The sequence below is a fragment of the Enoplosus armatus genome, chromosome 5, assembly GCF_043641665.1.
Source record: "Enoplosus armatus isolate fEnoArm2 chromosome 5, fEnoArm2.hap1, whole genome shotgun sequence".
NCBI lineage: Eukaryota > Metazoa > Chordata > Actinopteri > Centrarchiformes > Enoplosidae > Enoplosus > Enoplosus armatus.
In genome coordinates this window covers 10,163,150-10,187,346 of record NC_092184.1, presented here as the reverse complement: position 1 = coordinate 10,187,346, position 24,197 = coordinate 10,163,150, and the positions used below count along the sequence as shown (strand labels likewise).

Genomic DNA, 24,197 nt, shown 5'->3' with positions numbered 1-24,197 from the left:
TTGTACCTGCTTAAAACTACATTATAGTGTGTTATAAACCAGTTATTAGTTGTTTATTTGATGCTTATAAATGCTAAATAGGCGGGAGTTTAAGTAAAGTGTTACCGGTAAGGTAATATTTTGATTTCATCAGGACTGTTTTTTGAAAAAGGATGATGAACATTGAAGCAATGCCATGCAGCAGCATTCTTGTTTGGCCTGTTGCAGCAGAGCAGCGATGCTCTGGAAACAGCGGCAGAGCCGTCAGTGTAAAAGTGGGCAGACTCAGCTGGCAAGCCCGGACTGGATGTTACGCAGCCTTCAATAATTACAGGACAGGGATCAAGCGAGTTGCACAATGGGCGAAGCATTAGCTAACTACTGTCTGTCAGCCTCAATAAACTTGAACTCTCCTCACAAAAGATGCATGCGCTCGATGAAACTGGCCTCAACCGGCACACGTTGTTAATTACAGAGGTGAATATGCAGGCTTTGTGTCTGTGTGTCAGAGTTAGTGAGAGGACGAGCTGCCGAAACATCATCAGCCGTTGATGTGAAAGTTTATTTACGCTTCATTCTGCCTCAGAAGTGAACCAGGAACTCTCAATCAACTGGGAGGCAATGTGATCTTTTACACCGAGACGCAAAAACATTTTGATTATCTGGATTATTTTCTGATTTAAACAATTTTAGATTATCTGATGTAAGATTTTTAATAAGGCACAAGTTGTAACTAATGGCCTGATTAATGGTTAATAAAACACTTACTCATGCTTTCTAGAAGAACAATGTTTGGGTTGCCAGGTTGTGAGAAATAGATGTTTTTCCTTTCCACTTGGTAATAATGCAGTTATTAATGTTATAATCTATTATTGAGTGCTCATATCTGCAATTATAAGTGCTAATAAGTCTGAGTTTTAATCATCAGGTCTGCAGTTACAAATGGTAATAAGTCATTTATGAAGTGTTTTCATCATATACACAGTTGCAAATATTGATAAGTTGTAAATAAATAGATTTTGGTCCTGATTTTTCTAGAAATACGCAGCCAAACGATCTCACCAGTCAAAGTCACAGCCTGGCAACTCAAACGTTGTTCTGATTGATGATTTGTAACTAATCTAAAGCATAAAGCGTTAGTCAATGACTTATTAACCAATAATAATACACACTGTAACTCCTTTATGAAGGGTGTCTTATTAGAAAGAGGCATTTTTGAACTCAGGTGTGCTGATTTCACAGACACTGCTGAACATACGGGTCAGACAGGGAGGACTCATACTCATATCTCACATCCCGACCAAACATAAACGGTTACTCAACAAAAACTTTCAGAAGTTGGGAAACTTTTGTTGAATTGTCATTCTGTGGGAGTTTTAAAAAAAAGAGCGTAAACTGGAGGACGGAGGTGGAGGCGGGCAGGATGAGGCAGACAAAGCGTCGGGCCAAACTCATTGATCAGCAGCGAACACTGTTCCTCCCTCGCTCTCTTTGTTCATCTGAGTCTCTGCCTTTCAACCAGATGCAATTTGCTGCTGTTTCGTGAGCCAGAGGAGGTTTCCTGATGACTCAAGGTGCAAACTAGGAACTCACGACAGAGTTGTTAATGCATTCAGAGCATGCATTCACATCTCCACCTCTCTCCTGTCAACTAGAAGACTGTCTGACATCAGAAGGTTGAGAAAAGTCGAATTAAAGGAGATATTTCACGACTCGATTAGAGATTCGTCTTTCCTGATAGCGTGTTGTTTTCATAGAGGTTTTATTTGCTTGTGAGTTTCCCTCAGGGTGTCTTCAAGTTTCATCAAGTAAAACTGAAGACATTTTAAGATCCTTTTCAGTGCTGGTTGCAGTTAAATAACAGTAAGACCAATTTTGTAACTGAAATAAAACTGCAGAGCAGTCAGATTGAGTTGATTTCTCACTAGAAATACAGCACGCTAAGAAACCACTGCATTTTTATGGGCTGTAAAACTGACTGTAACAGTTAAAAAGCTATATTTAACTATATCTGAGAGCTTTAAGGCTCCACAGAGAGTGACTCAAACTAAAATGAGCAAACAGCAAGTTTCTGTTTTGTCTTTCTCTCTTTATCTCTCATCTCACGCTCTGATTTGATTCACACAACATGTCGACATCCGTGTTCATCTGTAACGCGAGCTGCTCTTCTGTATCAGCTACATATGACTCAGCTAGAAATGCATGGTTACTCTGTGTGTGAATAAAGAACATCCACTTTCATTCGCAACATATGCATTCATCATGTTTTATCATTGTGTCCTGCAGACATGTCAGCCAGCCTGCAAGAAACCATGACCTCATACAAGCCACGAGTGCTGCATGTACATTTTCCAATCAATCCTACAAAAAGGTCCACAGGATGAATTAAAGAGGCTTTTTGAGACAAAGAAAGGAAATTTCAATTTATTTTCATTATTGGTTAATCTGCCGATTATTTTCTTGATTATTCGATTAATCGTTTAGTCACAGTTTCATCTTCAAATGTCAACAGTCCAAAACGCAAAGATATAAAACAGAAAAGGGCAGGAAATCATCATATTTTCGAGGTTGAAAACAGCAGTTGTTTGGACATTTTAGCTTAAATTACTTAAACAATTAGTCGATTGCAGATTATTTTTCTGTTGCTTGATTTTTTGATTTGTCAGCCAATCATTGGAGCTCTAAAAACAACCATTTTAATGTTGACGATCTGTACACCAGAATATTTCACAGTTTTGTTGAGCAATTTCATGAAAAATGAACTCCCTTAAATCATCATAGTTTGTACTAACAGCTGAAACAAGGAAATGAATCAGCAACTATTTTGATTGACAAGTAATTGTTTGCGTAATGTGCTGACGTTCTCTGGTTCTCCAATGTGAGTGTTTGCTGTCTTATGTGATTGTAAACTCAACATCTTGCTGGTCTGACAAAACTCGTGTCACCTTTATCGACAAAATAACCCAAACCTAACTTAGGGAGATAATCAACAGGATAATCAATAATGAAAATAATCATTAGCTGCTGCCCTAGTTTGTACTGTGCAAAAGAAAACACTTTCATCTGTTTTCCTCCTGAACATGTTTGAATCTACCAGGAGAAGAACAACACTTACCAACTGTGCAACTAAAGATATTTTGATTCTAGATAAACAAGAAGCAACACGTGACTCATTTATCTTCAAATTTCGATAAAAGCACATATTATTCACGTCCAAGTACAGAATATCAACATAGAGCTCTTCTGCACATGGAGAACAGTGTGATTGACTCCACAGAGAGATAAAACAACAGCCACTCTGGCTCCATCTAATACAAGTTCACTTAATGACAAGGTGACACGCACAGTGTATCAGGCCGGCAGAGAAGTTCATGATTTACAGGTAAGTTGTCTTCGGTATTAAAACTGAGATTCTGTGAGTTTCCTTTCAGTGATCTGTGATCATTAGTGACTGTTTTGGGACAGTACAGTTCACCTAAAGATGCAACAAAGACTTTCTTTCTACAAGTCTTAACACAGACTTCAATGTTCACAGGATTAGGAGGTGAGGGGGGCAAACTGCCCGACACACACACACACACACACACACACACACACACACACACACCCTTAACCTCATCATCCTCGACCCATGCAGACCCAGCCATCCCTGGGGCAAAAACACAGACAGGATGGAGAGGCAGGAGCCCTCTGCAGGACACAGACACCCCCAAAACATGACAGATATTTACACTAAATCACTTCACCCTAAAGATTGAATTAATAAAAAATAGACTTAATCTGCAAAAGCACAAAATAACTAACTAAAAATGTTTTTGGACTCATGGATGATGTAAACCATCGCCTTTGTCAGAACGATGCAAACATCCTCTACCTGAGAAGCAGCACCCCCAGTCTGTGTTTTTGTGTTGACACAGTGGCTCGTGAATGCATTACATCCTGGCATATGTGGAGAGGAGAAACACACCTGCAACTACAAGGAGGGCAGTTCGGTCCAGGCGCTGTTTACCAGGCCTCGTGCACTGTCTTAGTCATTGTGCAGAGGAATAATATATTTAAAAAAAACAAATAAAACCCTGCTGAGGAAAGGTGAGGAGGACACACCTACACATCCTTTATTTACTGTTGCTCGACCGAAACTAGACAAGGCTGTACTGTCGTATCCAGTATCGCCTGCAGAGAGGTGGATCTCCTCCTGAACACACACACACACACACACACACATACACACACACCGTACCTGAGGAATTCTTGCAGACAGGTGTCACAGAACCGATGTCCACAGGTAGACACTTGGACCGGTTCCCGCATCGCCTTGCTGCAGAGCGGACACTGGAACCGTCTCTTTGGCTTTTCTAGAAACTTGTAATCAAACCCGGGCATCGCTACAGGTTCCGTCGATATTTCTCGGCCTTCGGCTGCAGGTTAAAAGGTATAAATGTCCTCTTGTGATCCTCCTTACACCCCCCTGAAAACGGGGCTATTTAAGCTGCACTGCCGTTTAAGCGGATGAGGGGTTCATATCACGTCCCTTCCGTCCGCCACCGACCGATCGGGCTTCAAGGAGGCGAGTCCTCCCCAGCTTTGTCCTCCTGCAGCCCGGCGACTGATGGCAACAAAAGAGCGAGACTACCGCGTCCGGGAAGAGGCTGCAGACACGATCAGATCCGTGCTCCGTGTGCGGGTTTACAGCTCGGGGTTAACGTGGCCGTGTGTGGCCCTGTGTCCGCTCTGTCTCTCCTCACTGGATGCAGCACTGACACACTGAGCACAATGCATAACCCCTCCGTCTGTTTAGGTGCACCGAGCCCCGCCTCCTCCTCCACGCAGGAGGAGTCAAGAAGCCGAAACACTGTTCGCACCATTTTATCCCTCTGATCTCTCTTTATGGAGCTTTAATTGGGCTTTTTGTGTGGCTGCAGCGGCCTCTAATGAAATACACTGTCTTCCTTGTTCATATTCAATATTTATCATGTATTTGGCTTCTACAAACCCATATACCTTGGTGAGTACATGCAAACTGGTCATGATTTTGAAAATATTAAACAAGTATAGTCATAATTAGTAAGGAACAGAGGTGAGGAAGGTTTTGTTGATAAGGTTTAAGTCAAATTCATATAAAAAATGGCCTAATACAGAAGCCTACAGTGGAGTCAGAGGTGGCAGGTGCCCTCTGGTGGTGGAGCAGGCAGACAGAAAACAGAAATTTAGTCATTTATGTATTCATGTTAAAATGTTTCCTTTATACATGATAAAAACAAATAAAACCTGACTTACATTGTTGTACTCATTTAAAAAAACAACAACCCCAAAACAAACAGGACATCGTTTCATGACAGTAAAGATAACGGAGCACATCCACATATTCAGATCATTTTCCACCTGCTGTGTTGCCACCGGATTACATCATCATTACATCATCATACAAGACAACAATGGTAAACGATCCACGTCCTCAGAAAAGGTATGAACACATCTTAAATAAGGAATAATTACCGCTAAAATGTAATTATATTTTGAAATATAGGTGATTTCTTATTAGTCTTGATGAATACATTGGGAGAAAAAAAAAAAGGCATATTAATCTACACAATAACAACAAATATAATAATAATTATAATACTGATAACAGCTCTGTGAGAACTACACAGATTAATGCAATCAGGTGATAAAACAACTTGTTTTATTTTAAAGACAACCTTCCCGGTCATGATGTTTAACAGATGTTTAATGTTTTGATTCCAGACACTACAAACATCATGTTCTCTGAAAAAGCAGAGAGATGTGAGATGTAACAGATTCTCTGTCTGAAGACTTCAGCATCTCTTCCTCAAGCACTTTTCACTGTGAAACCATCTTCTCACATGAGGTTCATCACAGGAGTGGTTTTATGCTGTGCGCCTGTGAAGATCATTCTTTTAGTGTTTTTGTTTATCAACACAATAAAAGCTTAAACACTAGAAAATGTCAACATATATAATAATAATGACAACACTCAAAAAATACATTATGTACTACAAAGATTTTCCTCCGTGGCACCAGTGGTGGAGGGAACATTTAATCAATACTGTACCCAAATACGGTATTTCCATGATATGGTACTTTTTACTTCACTACATTTATTTGGAAGCTTAAGTTACTAGTTACTTTGCAGATCCAGATTATCAATACAAAATATAATGAACAAATACATCATGTATTATTATAGATTAAGCTTCCCGGCTGTATATAAAGTAGTTAGCTCCACCTTCAATAATTATAATTCAATAATATACATTATTCTGAAATGGGCCATTCTGCATAATGAGTACATTTACTTTTGTTACTTTATGTACATTTTGATGCTAATACTGATAATGAAATATATATATACATACATACTAAATACTAATTTTGAATGCAGGACTTTTACTTGTAACAGAGTATTTCTACACAGTGGTATTACTACTTTTAGTTAAGTAAAAGATCAGAGTACTTCGAACAGTTTTCAAGCTGTTTTCTTGTCTCAACAGTCTTCCCAAGAATACAGTTTGCACAATACATAACAATCGATTAATAATAATAGCCTAATAATTATACAACATATATCATCTGATTTTAAATATTATACACATTTCAGTGAGTTACAACACAGAATCTTCCAAAATACAAAGGCTGTGTCTGAAATCACTCCCTATTTTTACCACATGGAGCACTTAGTTTATAAAACAAAAACATGGTATGTACACTCCTCTCTGCTAATACAATGCCATTTGTCACTATTGATACACGATAAAGCAAAATGTAGATGATTCTACGTGTCTGTTATCTCAACTTACTGCTCGTTGTAGAAAAAACTGGTGTTCATTATATAGAAATTAGTGAGTGAACGAGGGAGCGAATTCGGACACAGTCATTAAGTCTTAAAGACGTTGTTCAGTTGAACCCTGAACAACACATCGTTATCCGGCTTGAGGACTAATCCAATAAAGCACAATGTGACCACTGACGACGTGATCGAGATGAGTGTGTTTGGTTCATTTGTCTGATGAGTAACTAAACACACAAGTGGCTTTCATTCTTTTCGTTTCTTTGAATCGTATCATCTCATTCACCAGTGGCTTAAGAGAGCTCAAACCAGTTTGACTTTTACTGGCCTTTATCATGCTAACCGTGCATGTGAGAGAGGACAATGGCTCACCGCATGAAAGCTGCCTAATGACTTCCTGTAATCCGGCTTCAGAAACACTTTTGCAACATTCCTGTAACTCACCTGTTGTGAGATACACCTGCAGAAACACACAGGTTCTGACCTTTTCTGTGCTCTGATGATTGATATTAAACCACAGAATGAATCAAACATTCATTCCTGGAGAAAAAAGAAAGAAAACAACTAGATGGAGAGGAAGACCAAGTGAAAGTCTGAGGCCGCAGCTGCAGTATGAAAGGGAATCTTTGAGCCGCAGCACAGATGGGCCTCTGGGAGGAGTTATTCAGAGGAAGCTGTCCTTCACCTCATGACACCACCAGGCTTCATGACGAACACTGAGTGGGTTCGTTTTCAGGACAAAATCATCTCGGGACAGGTTCCTCAAGCAAAGCTGAAACAAGAGGGAGAAAGGGACAATAGTAACAAGTCAGGGCAGCTGAAAGCACAAGCCACAGATTAGTTGATTGACAGAAAATGCCAAACATTTACTGGTTCCATCCTCTCAATATGATTGTTAACTGAATATGTTTGGGATTTGGACTGATGGTCGGATAAAACGAGGAATTTGAAGAAGCCATCTTGGGCTCTGGAAAATGATGACAGGAGACTGTCACTATTTCCTGATGTTTGTTAGACACAACAATTATTCAGTTCATTGGGAAAAAAGAATCAGCAGGTGAATCAATAATGAAACTAATCAGCCATAAACGTCAGCACATGACTTCTCTTGTAGTAGTAATGAGGCCGATAGTGGCTGATGGTTAACTAAAGATCAATACAAGCTTGTCATCTTCTACTACCAGTATGAAAGAGGATGCTCTCTGCCGGCAGAGGACACGCCACACTGTTAAAAGCTCCCTTTAAAATTTATGTAGATCTAATGTGTGTTCTGTTTTTAAATTTGGGATCAAAACATTGTACTTTCTTTTTCTAAAGTAATAAAATTTAAAGTGTTCAACAGAGTCCTTGACAGACAGAAATCACAGTTACATTACAGTTTTTTGGACTCAGCACCGGGACAAGAGAGAAGTGCATGTGTTTTGTACAGATTGTACAGTTACACCTGCAAAACCTGTACATTTCTTGTATTTGTTTGCAAACTCACTTACGTAGTACATGAATTGTTAATTCTCTGGCTTTGAATAAATGTGGTGAAGAGTTTCAGTGTCCAATGACTATCTTAACTACGTTTTAGATGCTCATCGCCAAGAATACAAATGTGGACACATACTTAAAACTATCTACCTATAAAAGTAGTCAGATTTCAAGATGTTCAATATCTCTTTTAAATAAAAATATCAATGTTGGTTTCATGTGAACAGTGACACCTGAATCTCACTAGAGACAAAAGTCTGCTGTCCTCACAAAACATCTGACTGTGCAGGAAAAAGACCTCACAGACACACTGGAGTCAAAGAGCCTCACAACATAACTATGATTGTGTTGGTTAGTTATTAAACTTTAAATAAGCCCTGCATACAGAGGGAGACTCAGTAACTAAAACAGTAGAAGCTCCACAGTTTCTATTGTGTTCAAATACATGACTTTTCCTGCCTGTCCATTTATGATACAGTATGCATTTAATTCTTTAATAAAATCATCATACACTGCTTTCTGATGCTGTAATCTTCATAAAAAACGTATATATTGTACATGCAAACATATATCAACACTGTTCTAATAAGGTGTAGTATAACAGAGCCGTGTCACATGGTGCAGGTCAAAGGAACATTTAAACAGCATCCCTGTGGCCTATAGCGAGGCTTACCAACATCTCTGTTACTTATTAAACTGTGATGCAGTTTAATCTTCTCTAAATCAGCAGCTATTTTCAATTTGGAGTGTAGAGGGATGATTTAATCCCACTTTCAGTGTTTTTCAGTTTTCATTAGAATCTGTGGCTTTGTTGGGAGAAAGACGTACAAACTGCTGTAGTCTGATCTCAGTAGGAGGTCTATGGCCGTGCTTTTCAGTTGAGTCTAAAATCAATAGCCACAATGTATAATTGGACTGAATTATTACTTTTGGCATGCAGATGGAAACGTTCAGATCGAGTTTGCAGGGCTGAAACGAGCTAGTTTGTTGCTGAAAACATAGCGTCTGAGACTGGAAAATCTTTAAAGATGTATGAAACAAAGCTGTGGTCGAATCTTTACCCAGTGAGCTTCCAAACTTACAAATGATTCCTTTCACAAGTCTGCATGGAAAAACGTGTGTCTGTGTCAACGTTATCAAGAGAAGCTTGTCTCAAGTTCAGCCTGTCTTTCGTCTGGGGATTAGCACTCTTTCAGTCAGATTTCACCACGTCCCAACGCCTCACAGTGTTTGTTAACAAAGGGGTAATAAGCGAAATATTACGTTTCACTGCCAGCAGAGTGTTGCCATGACAACAAGCCACTGATGTCACCGCGAATGGGTGACTCTCGTCGAGCTGCACCGCCTTCGGTATCCCAGAATCCTCCTCTTTTCTTCCGAGGCGGCCGCGGGCCCCCTTTCCCCAGGTGTACACCTCCCCTTCTGTAGAAGTGGGAGAAGAAGGAGCCGGTCACCGCAAACCTCAGGATGCATTAATCCACACAAATCTTTAACTGACAGCTCTGACTCTGCTGCAGCAGCAGCATAATGGCTCTATCTGAAGGAAGTCAAAGCTGAACAAAGACTTCCCTCAACAAAGAAAAGCTGCAGGCATGGCTGGCACTGCTGGCTGTCTCCCCAGGGAGCCAATCGCTGGCACAATGTGACATTTTACCATTTTACCCTCAGCTGTTAGAGCAAAACACACACTTACAGACACACAAGCACAAACACATACACACACATCTGTTACCGATCTGTGAACCCACATGTTTAAAGAACCATACCAATGGTTTTGTATGTTTAGCCCATTAGCTAAAAACCCTGTATAGTTTACATTACACAACTTTCAATTCATTTCAGTTTGACATTAAAATAAACTTGCAGAGACTTGAAACTTGTTAGAGTAACTAAATCCATCACAGTGAGCATTTAATCCACTTTGTTTTCGAGTTAAAGTTACGCTGCTGTTGTGTGGTCACATAGTTGCTCGCAGGGACCGTTTGAAACTCTCATTAAAATGCAGTATGCCAGAATCCTCTTTTCAACCAAAGCAGCTAAACCACAGATATCTGAACAATGTTGTTTCAACTCAGAGCTGAGATGAACCCTGTTGTTCTCAAACATATCTCTAAGCAAGTTTTTTTAAGTGAGATATTTTTGAAAATGCTTCCTTTGTACACAAGTGCTTGTTGGAAACTCTGTAATCTCAAATCAGCTGCAGAATAGCAACCATGGAAAACCATAAAATTCACGTCATGTTTATTATTTGTCTACCAGGTATAATTACCAGACAACATGGCTCGTGTAACAGTTTTCAACGGTTTGAGAGAGGTGGTGGGATTGGCCTCTCATTCAGGAATTGCTGTTAGTTTATATTCTTATTTTATAACTGCATGGTGAAATAATCCAAGCAACAGAGAAGAAGAGATGCTGCTTGGCTGCAGTGAGTGTGAGGTTAATGGCAATTAAATGCCAATAAATGGTTGTATTAATTAACTAATTAGTTCACGTATGTGCCAGCCCATCTTCAACCTAAGTAGAGTCTCATTAGTTAAAATAACTTAAGACATGTGTGGAGGTGAGCAGGCACTTTAAAAACAGAGGTCAAGATCTAATATATATAATCACTTCTACTCACCAGATCCAATAGCTAAGGTGAAAGCGTCTCCACAGGCAGCCACGGTGATGCCCTGCAGCCCGGGCACCGGGTATGGCACACGGCTGCTACGACGGGAACTGCAGCCCATCTGGCCATGCTGGTTGCTGCCGAAGGTAAAACACTGACCTCTTTCTGGACAAGGGAAATGTGAAAAGATGTCATTTTTAAAAATATCACTGTTAAGACTGACACAATAAATGGGGACATGTTTGACTATTTGCAACCTCATTTATGCCAGATGTGTTGTAAAAACAAGACTGCACTTCTATTTGTCACATGTTTGTTTAGCTTAAGTGAAGAAGTTGAACAGGTTGGAAGTCATCTTTCCGAGCAGCCTTTCACTTTATCTGGTGCTGCAAACTAGTTTGGCTAGCGCTAAATGAGACAATGACCTTCCCTTACTTCACTATGGAGGCAGTCACACAGAAATGGATACAAGTAAAACAAGTCTGCCACAAAAATGTGATTTCATTGATTAATAATGGGAAAATATTTTACCTGTAACAGCAACAGAATGGGCTGTCCCAATGTCAATGTAGACAATCTTCTCACTGTTGAGAGGGGCTGATTGGACAGCAGTGTAAGAAGTGACTTCTTCCACCTGATTCAAGGGATTCGGTTCCTCTCCAGCTGTTATTTTATCCAGCCCGAGCTTGTTGAACCTGACCACAACAAAACAACAAAATCAACGTAGGACAACAGAGGAATCCTTCAATATACAATGTATGTTTATCACAAAAGTCTTCAATATTTTTTATTCCTGCTTCCTTGTCTGGTGCAGGTAGCTGCTGACCTGAAATGAATTAACAATTGACAAAACAAGTGTTTGTCATTTTCTGAGAATGCTGTCTCACAGGTTCCACACCAGGCAAGTATCCCTGTGCACCATAGCATCTCCTTTCATCTTTCACCACCCCACATGACCGAGCATAAGTCAATTTTTTTGGTGTTAAAAATAAAAGATAACTTTCACAAAATGCATCAAAACGTATCCTTTATGGAAAACTGTGGCTATGTCTTCTCATTAAATGTGAAAGGAGATGCTCAGGTCAGTCAGTGACATGTTTACTGAGACTAATGGCCATAGTTTAGGTGGAAAAATATAGTAACTACCTGTTGCTTCCACATGCCACAATGCTGTACTGGGTGCTGATAATCATGGAGCAGTCAACTCCACACACCACCCTCTGGGCCTCAAATTCCACAGGTAAACACACCTGCTGTGGAGAGTTGTGGGTGTCTTGGGTGCCTAGCCCGAGGCGACCTTCCAGACAGATAAACAGAAACAAGGACCCAACAATCAGTGCTGAGATGCTGCTGTCATAAATCAGCCACATACAAACAAACACCAAAAGATGAACACCAAGATTGAGTTTGAAAAACAGCTGGTTAATTTATTATACCATTGTCTCCTCTTCCCCAGGCAAATACTTCTCTTTCGTTGGTCACAGCGAGTACGTGGGAAGCACCACACGACACCTGAACCAGCTCGTAGCCGAGGAGCGCCTCAACTATCTTGGGCTGAGTGCAAAAATGGAGAGAGAGAGAGAGAGAAAAGAAATGTCAACATTGTAATGTTTATAGTAGGGACGTGGCGTCCTGGAAACCCAGTCTTCAATTCGAAATATAATATATACACAGGTAGACAATATAACTGCAACATCCCTGGTTCAATTCAAGTCAGGGACCTTTGTTGCATGTCATACCACTCTCTCCCCGTTTCTTGTCCGCCTCTCTACCATCAGCTGTCCAATAAAGGATAAATGCCAAAACTAATTTATAGGGACCAGAAAAGTCTTTTTAATGAATGTTTTGTTCTACAATGTTTGTCAACGTTTTGCTTTTTTCGAATCTTAAGGCATGTTTGTGACCATTTCCTCACAGGAACTGTGTGAGATTCACAGTATCGGCTTCATAAACACATGTAGAATCAAGTAAAAATCCCCAGTAAGTAAATCCAAACTTTGGACGACACTTAAATGTATTAATGCACATTGTATTGGATTAACAAAGATGTTGATGTTTTCAATTGAACGAGATCCAGATGGTGGTGTGACTTAGAATCACACACTGTAAATCACAAATCACTGTAAGTAGGGACTAATATTGCGGACCTGTAATAAATCCTGTGTTCATGAAGGTTATAATGTTCAGTTTTTGTTGACTCTTTTTTAGAGAGGTGTTGATTCAACTTTATGTGGAGGATACAGTTGGTGGTGCTGTTTAACTCTATTGCATTACACTGTGAGGTGTTTCTAATAGTTTGCCTCATTGATACAAATAAGGTGAACAAATCATTAGAAACACCAGTAGAACGTATTGCAGGACTGTTGTATTAGACCGCATTAGTTTTAGTTCGGTGTATCTCATAAACTGGAAAGTGAGAGTGCATTTAATATGAGAGCGACATTCAGATATTTTCCTTTGAATGGTGGACACGTACCTGTGTTACATCATTGAAGTTACCGTGTCCTAGACAGCCGTTGCTCCCACTTCCAAACGTCATGATAATGCCCCTGTCTGCAAATTGAAAATAAAAGGAAGGGATTAAAGACTCTATTAGTTGATGATTGTAGGTGTATTCTTATGTAGACCAAAAGAATGCTTCTAATCTATACCTAGGAAACACTAATCTGCATCACTACAGTGAAAAGTGATGAAAGAGAGGCCACTGAGCTGAGAGGAATCCTGTGTTATCTACTTTGCAATACTGGACAGACTGACAACAGCCTCTTAAAGCACACTGACTAACAGAGCACCACAGTGTGAGCTCAAGAGAAACTACATCCAAACTGCGAGGGAAGCATGGAGAGGTTTGTTTTATCCACATTATCTGATCAAGTCTGGGAAAAGAGCTGACTGTATCCACACTTTCATATGTACGTTCAAACGCTGTCTCAGTGTTTCACAGCCATGTGGTGCAGTGTGTGAGGGCAGAACACAGAGAATCAACATTGATTTCCCTTAGCAGAGCCTCCTGCTAGGCTGACTGGGCATGGATGTGATGTCTCTGATTGGTTATACAAAGCGGAAAAGCTCACCGACCTGTCATGCAGGTGGTAAAAAGATCCCCGCAGGACACAGACTTGATGGTGACTCCAGACTGACCCTCAAGGAAACGTGAAATGAACTGAGGCTGCATCTGCTCCACCACACCGGGCAGACTGGCCTCACCAGACCCCACTGATGGCGCCTGTGTCAATAAAAGATTATTAGTCTGTAATGAGCAGAGAGATGATTAAATGGTCTTAATGAGGGCAAAAGAGTGAGAATGTAATTATTTCCTGGAAAACATAAGTAACTAAAAATGTTAAAGAGAAAATCCACCCTCTGATAAACCATTAGGAACCATCAATCTGTGATGTTCAATGCTTCCAGAAGTTATTTTATTATTAATTACCCATAATCCCCAGCCAGCCTCATTTAACTCTAGAGTTTCCTAGAATCCAGAAAATCCATCCAAACATGTTGTTTTCATCAAATTGGTGTTCACTGAGGCAACTGCTGGTGTAGTATTTGCTATCTCTGCCTCTTCAACACTGGATTTTCCCCCTAAAGTGGTCTACAAAAAGCTCTCTGAAGGGCCTACACCAAAAGCCGATTTTTATTATTGATATTTTTTGTTACCGCTGAACTGTACTTGGCTAGTTATCTGTGTGAACAAGAAAACATACATCCTTGTACGTCAAAAAGTTGACACAGGAGTGCAGAGTAGATCACAGCTGTTCCTTCCTATAGGGAGGATTTTTTCTTTTTAATGCATTACTTCAGGAAATTATAAAAGCAGCTTTGTAAACAAAACATTTAAACAATGTAAGGGTTTACACAGACCTCCCATGTAATCAGACGGCCTGACTTGGTCACCCCCATCTTCTGAGTGCGGCCCAGAGACACTTGAAGCACCTCAGTGTTGAGCATCGGCAGGCGGAGAGGCGCGGAGATTCCACTTCCCCACGTATACACCGAGGACAGCGGGAGGGAATGCAGCTTCCCTGATCCTAAACCGACTGATCCATCTGTTTAAGCCCAAGAAATTACACTCAAATTTATAATGAAAGTACTTTGATCAACCAGGTACAGCTAGTTCTGTTGTCACATAACGGTATTATGTGCCTGACCTCTGGACCTGTTGGTAGGAACTCTCCCTCCTGGTCTACCTTGAGGACCAGTCTGCACAGTAGACAGTGGTTTCTCAATCCTGGAAAAAGTCACAAGAATTGTTTTTTTCATAGAATAATAGAAGAAGAAAGAACACATTATACAAAATATAGGAAATCTTCATCTTCGTCTGTCTAGTCATTAGTGATGCATTAAGGCACTACCTGCGCATTTTGACATTGCCTATATCAGTGTAGAGATTAAGCAGCGGCCTAATGCATACGGGAAGAGCCATAATTTCATTGAGTTGAGGCCGTTTGGACGGATCCAGATTGAGCATGTTGAGGATGAGCTGTCGGAGTTCGGGGCTGTACCGGTCTGAAATTGGAGCAAATGTTCCGCTCATGATCTTCAGAACGAGGGCGGGTAGATTCTGAAAGCCAAATGAAACAAGCTAAATTAAAGCCTTATAGAGTAAAATTACAAAATGAATTATAAATATGTGAAAAATCCCTAATCCCCTTCCCAAAAATCCCTGCCAAAGGAATACGATTTTCACATTCACATTTCACTCGGAATTTGTAGTGAAGAAAGATTCAAGTGCCAGATTTTGTGAATTATTGATCTGTGTTAAAATCAAAAGCCCCAGCAATCTGCTTGAGAGTTAAACGCAGGACAACCTGGGGTCTTCATATTAAACATTCTGAGAAACTGTAAGAATCCATCTCCCATGGTGTACACATTGTAGCTCTGATGGTTGTTAGGATGGTTTCATTCCCTTTTTACACTGAAATATATTATGCATTATACTTTCAATTGGAGGAATAATATTTCAAAAGTTAACAGTATTGCATTATTTGAATTACTACATCCAAGTAAGCGAGGGATTTTTGTAAAGAAAGTTTCATGTACAGCAGCCTCGAAGGCTCTCTTAAGGCTCGCTAGCTCATAGAGCACACAGCCCAAAGCCCAGATGTCACTCTTCTGGTTATATGGCTTTCCCTCACACAGCTCTGGGGAGATGTAGCACGGGGTCCCGACCACCTGCAGAGTGAAAAAGGAGGCATTGATTTGTGCTACATGTTAGGATTTACCATATCAGGATATGTATGTTGCTGAAGTGATACCAAAGGCAAATCAACACACCGTGTAAGCTTTGCTCTTGCTGACAAGGATTTTGGAGATGCCAAAATCACCAATTTTGACGATCATCTGGTGCTTGTCAAGAAGAATATTCTGTGTCTTGAGGTCTCTGTGCAAGATAAGTTTGTTGTGGACGTGGTACAGGGCAAGTAAGATCTGCACAAAGAAGTGAAGGATGGTGTCCTCGTCCAGCAGAGAGTTACACCGCTTCTGTATGTAATCAGCCAAGGTTCCACCTGCATAAAGAAAACATTGAGAAGAGAATAAATAGTACATGATTTCTGTTCACGTACTATTCACTGTACTGTTCAACAGTGAGATGATGATTTCAAAGCCAATGAGCGATGGATTTAACAACACAGAAGGTGCTCTTGTTGCACAAGTCAAATGTTAATATAAAAAAGGGAATGGGGTCTGGTGTAAATAAATATGTATCTTTTTATCTGCTGCAATGAAGCAGTGTGCCTCAGAATATTTGGATCCAAACCTAATAAGCGATTCCTTCTTCAAGGTCAGAACTTAAACTAAAACTAAACTTTACACACTCCATCAGTGATTTGCCTTGATGTCAGGGAACAGGAAAACGTCAGAAAACCTTTTTAGAAACGTCCGACATGTAACACGTAAACTTTCATTTAGTTTTGTTTGGTTGAGATTCTGAGGTATGTAAATGTAAAGGATGACACAATAAAGTACAAGACTTACCTAAACCAAACTTAACTAGTTCAACAACAGTAGGATGATGATAACAACATGGCATGATAATGACAAAATGATTAAGACAAAGCAATGAGAGAAAAAATATCTTAAAAAGCTGTTATGGGATATATGGGATACCTTTGTATTTCATGGCTGCACCACCTGCAAATCAAGCGAACCAACAGGCCGCAAGGATAAGAAAAAATGTAATTCAGAAAGAGTCCAGACCTTTAGCAGCCTTGACAGCAAAGGTTTAGTCTTGGTTTATTGTTTTTGGTGAACACAGGAATGGCTAAAGGTTCAGGCTGAATACTGGCTCTGCTGCCGAATTTTGGACTAATTGATGGCAATCTATTTTTTTTACATTATACCTTTTAATATTACAGAAAAGTTACATGATCACATTGTCCCTGAAAGCACCACCACACAGACTGATTTTAGATGTTCTCATTTGGCATTCACAGGCCTGACATGGGAACTAGAAAAGGTATGGAGCCCTACAGCGCTTAAACCATGGGAAAAGTGAACCGTTAGACAATGAACAAAAGAGGGTCATGTAATAAGATATTAGTAAGATAGTAAGCTTACCTGGTGCATACTCCATAGCTATCATGAGGGCCTTGTCTTCCAGAAAGTTCTCATAGTACTCTATGATATTTGGATGGTTGAGCAGTTTCAAGACCTGACACTCGTTCTGAGCTGCCAGGCGTTCGTCTCGTGACATCTGCTCCACTGGGATCTCCTTCAGGATGACAAAGGCCCCATCGCTGCGCCTGCGGCACAGGTGAACGATCCTGACAGGGGAGGAAAATGAAGAAAAATGAAATGCATATTTTGTTCCATAAACAATATAGTAAGGTTTTGACACTGATCTGGTGTGCCAGCAGCTGAGCATTGGCACTAGTTTTGTTGTTGACAAACAAGCATTTTGTATGATTTGATGACACAAATGATAAGTGGATGAGTATGACTGTGAATCACTGGTGTAAAAGCTCTTGTGTCATTTACTTAGGTAAACGTATTTGCACTGAAATGCAAATACTGAGTGTCTCCTATCACAGTGCTTTATTATTGTTGCGTGACTTTTAAGACCTACAGTACTGTATTTCAGTGTCGTATCTAATTCCATTCGTAACAATTCCACACACAGCTGGTTTTGTGATTTGGTGTAAGGAAAGGTAGTGTGTGTTTCCCTCTGGAAGTCCAAGACCAGCCAGACAATGATTTTCAAAAACAATCACTACACATCATTTGGCAGAGATAAAGTTCAGAGAGAGATGAGTTAAGAGAGATAAAGATGTAATGTATGAAAATATAGATTTACACATAGGCTCATTCAAAATCATAAGCTATGTTATGAGTGCACCTGATGAATGTTTAGTATAACATTTTAAAAGTAACTGGTATAACTTCAAATACATTTTGTTGTATAGAAAGTACAAAAGTACCCTCTGAAATGTTGTAGTATATAAATATATGGCACATTAAAGATGTACAGTTAACAGTACAGTACTGAATGAATATACCTTACTGTATGACTTTGCACCTCTACTAAATATTTAGTAGATAATACATTGCTTAAGGATAAATCCAATTCCAGTATATTGTTTAATGTAATCTCATGTCTCACTTTGCAGACATTTTAAAGCAACTCACTATCCTTAAATAACAACTTTCAAATGGGTATAGCCACTAGTAATTCAAAGTGATGTGAATGCAATAGCTCAGATGAGTGCAATAACTAGCTAACGTTACCTATAAGTTATAACTAACGTTAGCCTAGCTAAAATGTCCAAAACAACTTTTGAAAAGAAAAGCCACACAAACTGTAACTGACAAAACCTACAAAGTTTGTTTATAAATCAGGAAGCCAGAGTGGATTTGGTATTAAGATTTAGCACACAACTAGCCTCAATATGCTTTTTAAGTAACCTTTTTATACAAACTTCAACGCCCCGTTGCTTTTCTAGACAAGTCTTCTTTTGAGGACAACGCACATTAGACGCATCCCGTTACATTTTTGGGTGAAAAACTGACTTCTAGCTTTCTTAACTCACGCCATTTTAACGCCGCATTTTCAAAAATACAACAGGATGACAGATGTGTGTGACACAAATCAGCTACGAAGTTGAGGTAAACCTTAAGTTAGTTTAGTTTACCCGAAAGCTCCTCTTCCAACAACTTTGATTTTCTCATACTTCTCCATCGCTGCTCCCAAACGTTTCCGCCGTCTCCAGGCAACCCGTCCCCAGCACTACAGGAAGCTACGAGGAACAAAAAGGCAAAGACACGCCAAACTAAACGGACGCACAAGTAAAGTTACAATAAGGAGTACTATTGGTGACACACATTTAATACATGTTTTCAGTCACACGGGAAGGGATTTAGCCAGTGTGACAGTGAGCCTGAAAACTGAAGCAGCTAAATGGTATTCAGCCATCAATTCTTACAGTGCTTTTGTTACAGTAGATTCAGCACATCATATGTCAAAAATCTCTTGTCTAACAGGAAACGAATTAAGTGAAATGAAAACTGAAATGGAGACAGTGGGGCAGTGAGAAATACTCTCGTCTTGAGCATGGACTTCAGCTACTGTCTTACATCCAGACGCCTGGTGATTATACAGCGCCCTCCCCTTGTCTGAGACAAGCAGGAAGGAGGCTGCATGAGTACTGTTTCCCCTCTCTGCCACGATGGGGATAATAAATGCTTTGTGCTGTGACAAAGCCTGTGTTGTGCTGAAGTACATACCCCCACTATTATCATCAATCTGAAATAATGATATATCACCACAATCACTGATCTTCGTGTAATTTAACCTTCTCTCTACAATTTGCAGTTTTTTAAATGAAGTTAGGAGAAGGGAAGATAGGTGAGTAGGTGGTTTAACAAACAATAGTTTGCTCTTTCTCAGGGATATAATATCTCAACAAAGGAGCACCTAAAGGAGTCTTGCAGTATATACGCCACTCCTCAGACCAGCTTGGTGACATATTTGGCCTGTCTTCTGTCAGCAGGAGATCTGTCTTCAGATGCAGCAGTCAGTGACCAGGAATGCGTTGTGTAGGATAGTGAAACTGATGTTAAACCCCAGGTATGAACCTGTGCCCGAGGAGCCATTAATCTTTGGAGATTTCTCAAGACATGACAGGAAGTTGTGGGTGAGGTTGTTTCATCACAGCGATGACTTTCTCTCACCTTTAACAGATAGGCCTTTGACATTATGACATTTCACTGTAGAAAAGGCACAAGTAGGCATAAGTGTAAATAATACATTTCATAAAGGCTGAATCGTTAGATTTAGTAACACCTGTGCTTTTCATACTATCACAAGTCAAAATGCCGTATGTGCTGATTTATGATCAACCAACTGTCAAAAGTATTATTATCTCAAAGATTTTAAATTGCTTCTGAAAACCCACTTTTAACATTTTTGTTTCTTATCATTTTATTTTACGTCACTAAGATGTGTGCATTTATTTATATGTGTATATAGTGTATATGTGTGAACATATTTATGTGCATATTTGTGTATATATTGGTATTTTATTGGTTCTTTTTTCTTGCTATTTAAGTTTTTCACTGTTCACTTGATGTGCCTCTTTTATGTTTGTATTTTGTAAAGCACCTTGTAATTGTTTACGAAACATGACGAATTGGGGATTACGAACACAGTATGGACATAATCAATCAATTTAATCAATGTCAATAAAGTATTAAAATAAAAGACATTTTATGAAGTACTACTAACCCACACTTCTCTAGACCCTACAATGGAAAAGTGCCATTTTACTGCCCAAGAATGAAAGTGAATCTTCCTCTGATCAAGACAGACCTATTTTTGTTTTGCTATTTACGATGCACTCGCTGGAAATCAATTGACCCCTAGATTTCCTCTCTATTGGCTGCTTGCCGAGTCTCCGCAGTGTAGCTGTTTCTCAACAGTCCTCAGGGGAAAGAAAAATCACCTGGAGATCAATATGGAACCAGGCACAAAGATTTGCAACTCAATCACATCACATGATATGATATTGGGGGACCTTCTCAACAGCTCAACAGACAGTTTGCTGTGGCCTGGGTGCAACAACAACAACGGCAGCAGCTACCACAGTGTGGAACCTTTTTGCATCTGCTGTCAGAAATCCTGAGCTGTTTTCATGGAAACCTGAAGCTGTGAGGAATTACGGGTTTCTGTCATAAAACTATGAGAGCAAAACACTCTCACACTACAATAGAATAACCACTGTGACACAACCAGGAAACACAAGTACTGGTATTAAATTACATTTCTCTCTGTAACCGCAGGGTGTTTTATTACAGAAAGCCCTGTACTCAATGGATATAAGAAGATTAATTATAGGGTTTATGTTTCATGCTTGAAGTTTCTGATTCTGATTCTGAAGTTTCATGAAAAGTAAAAGACCACTCCAACACTGATAACACATATTCAGTCCTCTCTCTCTCTCTCTCTCTCTCTCTCTCTCTCTCTCTCTCTCTCTCTCAGACACATAACTACACGTATAATTAAACACATTTAAATGATAACTGGAGTGCTGTGTAACGTGACTGTTTGGTAATCGCTTTATGAAAGGAATTGCGGTCTTATTGATCACAGGGAATTTTCAAGCACATCTCAACAATCACACCCCCAGAGAGGTGGGTCTTCCTGGAGGTTTTTGGAGAGAGATGCCCCCAAGTGGTTTGATGAAGAAATGGGGGCCACTGAGCTGAAAACCAGAAAGTGTTTTGTATGAGATGCTTGTTCTTCACATGAGGTTTTGCTGCCATCTAGTAGAGCCTTTTCAAACTGTAGCCTATGCTCTGATGTTGTCTCTCTGAATATACTGTAGGGGGCAGACTCTGTTTTTTCTTCACACAGGCAACACAGCAGAAGTAAACATGGACTAAACTGTGGATCACTTTTCAGTTCTGTTTACTGTTTACTCACTCAAACTCAACCACCACCAAATCTCTGTGTATTTACACTCCATTTTGCATATTTTTACATACTATTGTTACATTTACTTTAAAAAAACATAATTAGAATGAAATTTGCTACATTCTGCCACATCTACACCTAAAGAGAAAATGTATAAACCTCTAGTTGGGACAAACAAAAGTAAGTGCATTTGTTTATTCCTTGATGTCCTCTATGAAAGGGGGCAAGTGAGGCAGAATCCAGGACATTTTGTTTTGTATCCTCAGAGTGGTTTACAGCCCATCCCAGGATGGTGTCACTTCTCCTTCCACTTTACTCTCCATTGCTCAACCCCACAGAGGAATTCTTGTCCTCATGGAGGTGGAAAGTTTATGACCACCAGCCACATGATCAGATGCCCCCGTTGAACACAATGAATGCTGGTTGTCTGGACATATCTGTGATGGATCAGACATGCAAAAAGATTCTTTCCCAGGTGTGTTGCAATAGAGGACATACTGTAAGAGTGTGATGTGGATGACTGCAGAAGGTAGGGTTGACTAGCACTTTTGTATTTCTATATCTGTAGCTATCCTACACAAGTTTGTAAATTATATGTATAGTTTTGTATTGCATTACTGGAATACTTTAGTCTCATTCTGTGCACTTATATGCACAAATGGCAACCAAATAAAGCCTATTGAAGCATACTGCAGATTTTCTGATTAATTTCTGTGACATATACTGTGAGGTAGCACAATCCATGCAATAAAGAAGTGACCTTATTTTGTTGTAATGGAATCATGGTTTGTGATAAATAAATAAATAAATAAATAAAATATACAATAGAGATACATGTTCTAATGCTACCTGAGGGTTTAGAGGGTTTTTTAAGGTCATTGTGTAATGAGAAAAAGTGTTACAGATAAATGTTGTCAGTGTTCAGGTGAAACAGTTGATTCTGAGACTGCACTGGTGTATTTTAGTTGTGAGATTAGTTGTGTAACGGCTGTGCTGAGCTGCATGCCGGTGAAGAGAACTGTGTGAAAAGTGTTTAAAAAGTGAACTCAGTATAATGAAATGTGTGTTACCAGTTTTTTATTAAGTATTATTTGGACACATTGGCCTTTATTTTATAGTAGAAGTTGAGAAGGAACAGGAAGCAAGGGGAGAAAGGGGAGGAAGGGGAGGGGGTTGGGCAACAGGCAACAAAGGTTCCTGGCCAGAGCACACTACTAACTACTTCTAAACCACAGAGAGAAAAGTATTTATGATATATAAATATTAAATGTATTTATGTGATTAATTTCACAATTTGTGTGAAAAATCTGCTAAAACCTAAGATGCAGCTGTCATAAAATAAATGAACTAAGTGACACAATGGTGGAAATGCAGTGGGTGTAACGCAACAAAGATGTTAGCAGCGTTACTAAAGAGCTGAAACTCATTCAGAGTTAATTTGACTCAATGTTTCAGTTGTACAACTCCATAACAGACACTGTCCTTTTTGATTTAGGGAAACTATTTTCCTTTATCTGTATTTTGTTCTAGCACATGGAAACGATTAGGAAACGAGGAACAGATGTGAGAAAGCAACATATGAGCTAGAGACATTTCGTTTCAAAGGAAAGAAGACAAATATGCATCAATTATGAATAAGAAAGAACAGGAAAATAAACAAGGAATGAAAATGTGCAGATAGAAATGTATGAGTTGTGAATGAAGTGACATTTTTTCAGCAAAAGTAAAATCCCGTGTGTGGGTTTATATGTCAGGCGGTAATGTGTGTAAGTGTGAAGGGTCTTTGCTGTTCCTCACTTCCTTTTTCCCCCACCGGGCTGCAGAGAGGCCAGCTGTGGGGAATGAGAGCCATGCTGTGTTTATGGAAAGAGTTATGGCCGAGGACGGAGGGCGTTACTGTTGGGCCGCCTGTTTAACATACCAGATTTACATTGTTAGGCTCCAAACATAACAAACATGTGTATGGTTACATCATCAATCATACCTATATTTACAGTACACTATCCAAGCCACTATCTTTATACTAGTACTCACTATGAACTCACTATGGCAAAAAAAGATGACAATCATTTTGTGGTGTGAAAAACAAAACAAGTACAGTAAAGTATGTACAATAAACAAATCATATTAAACGTGATAATTACCAGTTTGATACTGTATTTAGTTAAAATCTAAGCAGCAGCATTTTGTATGAGCTGAGGGCAAGAAAGTGACTTACAGTGATGGTTAACAGTAGTCCATGTCAGAGGAGATAAAAGCATCAACTACTTTCTCAACATCTCAAACTGTTCAAATGATTTAATTTAGCTATTGTCCTGTGCTGAAGGGAGCATGATTGTACTACCCTGGACATCTGCTTTTCAAACTAAAGGTTCAGCTCGAATGTCTGACCGCATTAACAGAATAATCTGGTT

At 39.6% G+C, this 24,197-nt stretch overlaps 2 protein-coding genes across 2 annotated transcripts in view; both read right to left on the bottom strand.

Annotated features, from left to right (window-relative positions):
- traf4a (tnf receptor-associated factor 4a) overlaps positions 1-4,566 on the bottom strand; it is a 36,652-nt gene extending 32,086 nt beyond the window's left edge. Inside the window, exon 1 of the mRNA XM_070905656.1 lies at positions 4,220-4,566. Coding sequence (XP_070761757.1) covers positions 4,220-4,362 — 143 coding nt within the window. The 5' untranslated portion in view covers positions 4,363-4,566. The remainder of the gene's footprint in view (positions 1-4,219) is intronic.
- A 2,964-nt stretch (positions 4,567-7,530) lies between these two features.
- Positions 7,531-19,050, bottom strand: nek8 (NIMA-related kinase 8). Its single transcript, XM_070906431.1, has 15 exons — positions 19,004-19,050; positions 17,433-17,638; positions 16,149-16,381; positions 15,915-16,046; positions 15,227-15,435; positions 15,023-15,102; positions 14,736-14,920; positions 13,950-14,097; positions 13,348-13,424; positions 12,308-12,425; positions 12,018-12,168; positions 11,403-11,566; positions 10,884-11,036; positions 9,527-9,685; positions 7,531-7,559 (listed from the first exon to the last, which is right to left on the bottom strand). The coding sequence occupies exons 1-15, from the start codon at positions 19,048-19,050 to the stop codon at positions 7,531-7,533; spliced, it is 2,091 nt and encodes a 696-aa protein (XP_070762532.1).
- Positions 19,051-24,197: the final 5,147 nt, after the last annotated feature.

What these genes read in the sequence shown, in the direction of transcription:
- nek8 (XM_070906431.1), bottom strand. Translation starts at nt 19,050, where the DNA reads ATGGAGAAGTATGAGAAAATCAAAGTTGTTGGAAGAGGAGCTTTCGG. An exon ending in TCCTACCAACAGGTCCAGAG is followed by an intron (nt 14,921 to 15,022) that starts GTCAGGCACATA and finishes GGGCTTAAACAG; the next exon opens with ATGGATCAGTCGGTTTAGGA. An exon ending in GCCGTCTGATTACATGGGAG is followed by an intron (nt 14,098 to 14,735) that starts GTCTGTGTAAAC and finishes TTATTGACACAG; the next exon opens with GCGCCATCAGTGGGGTCTGG.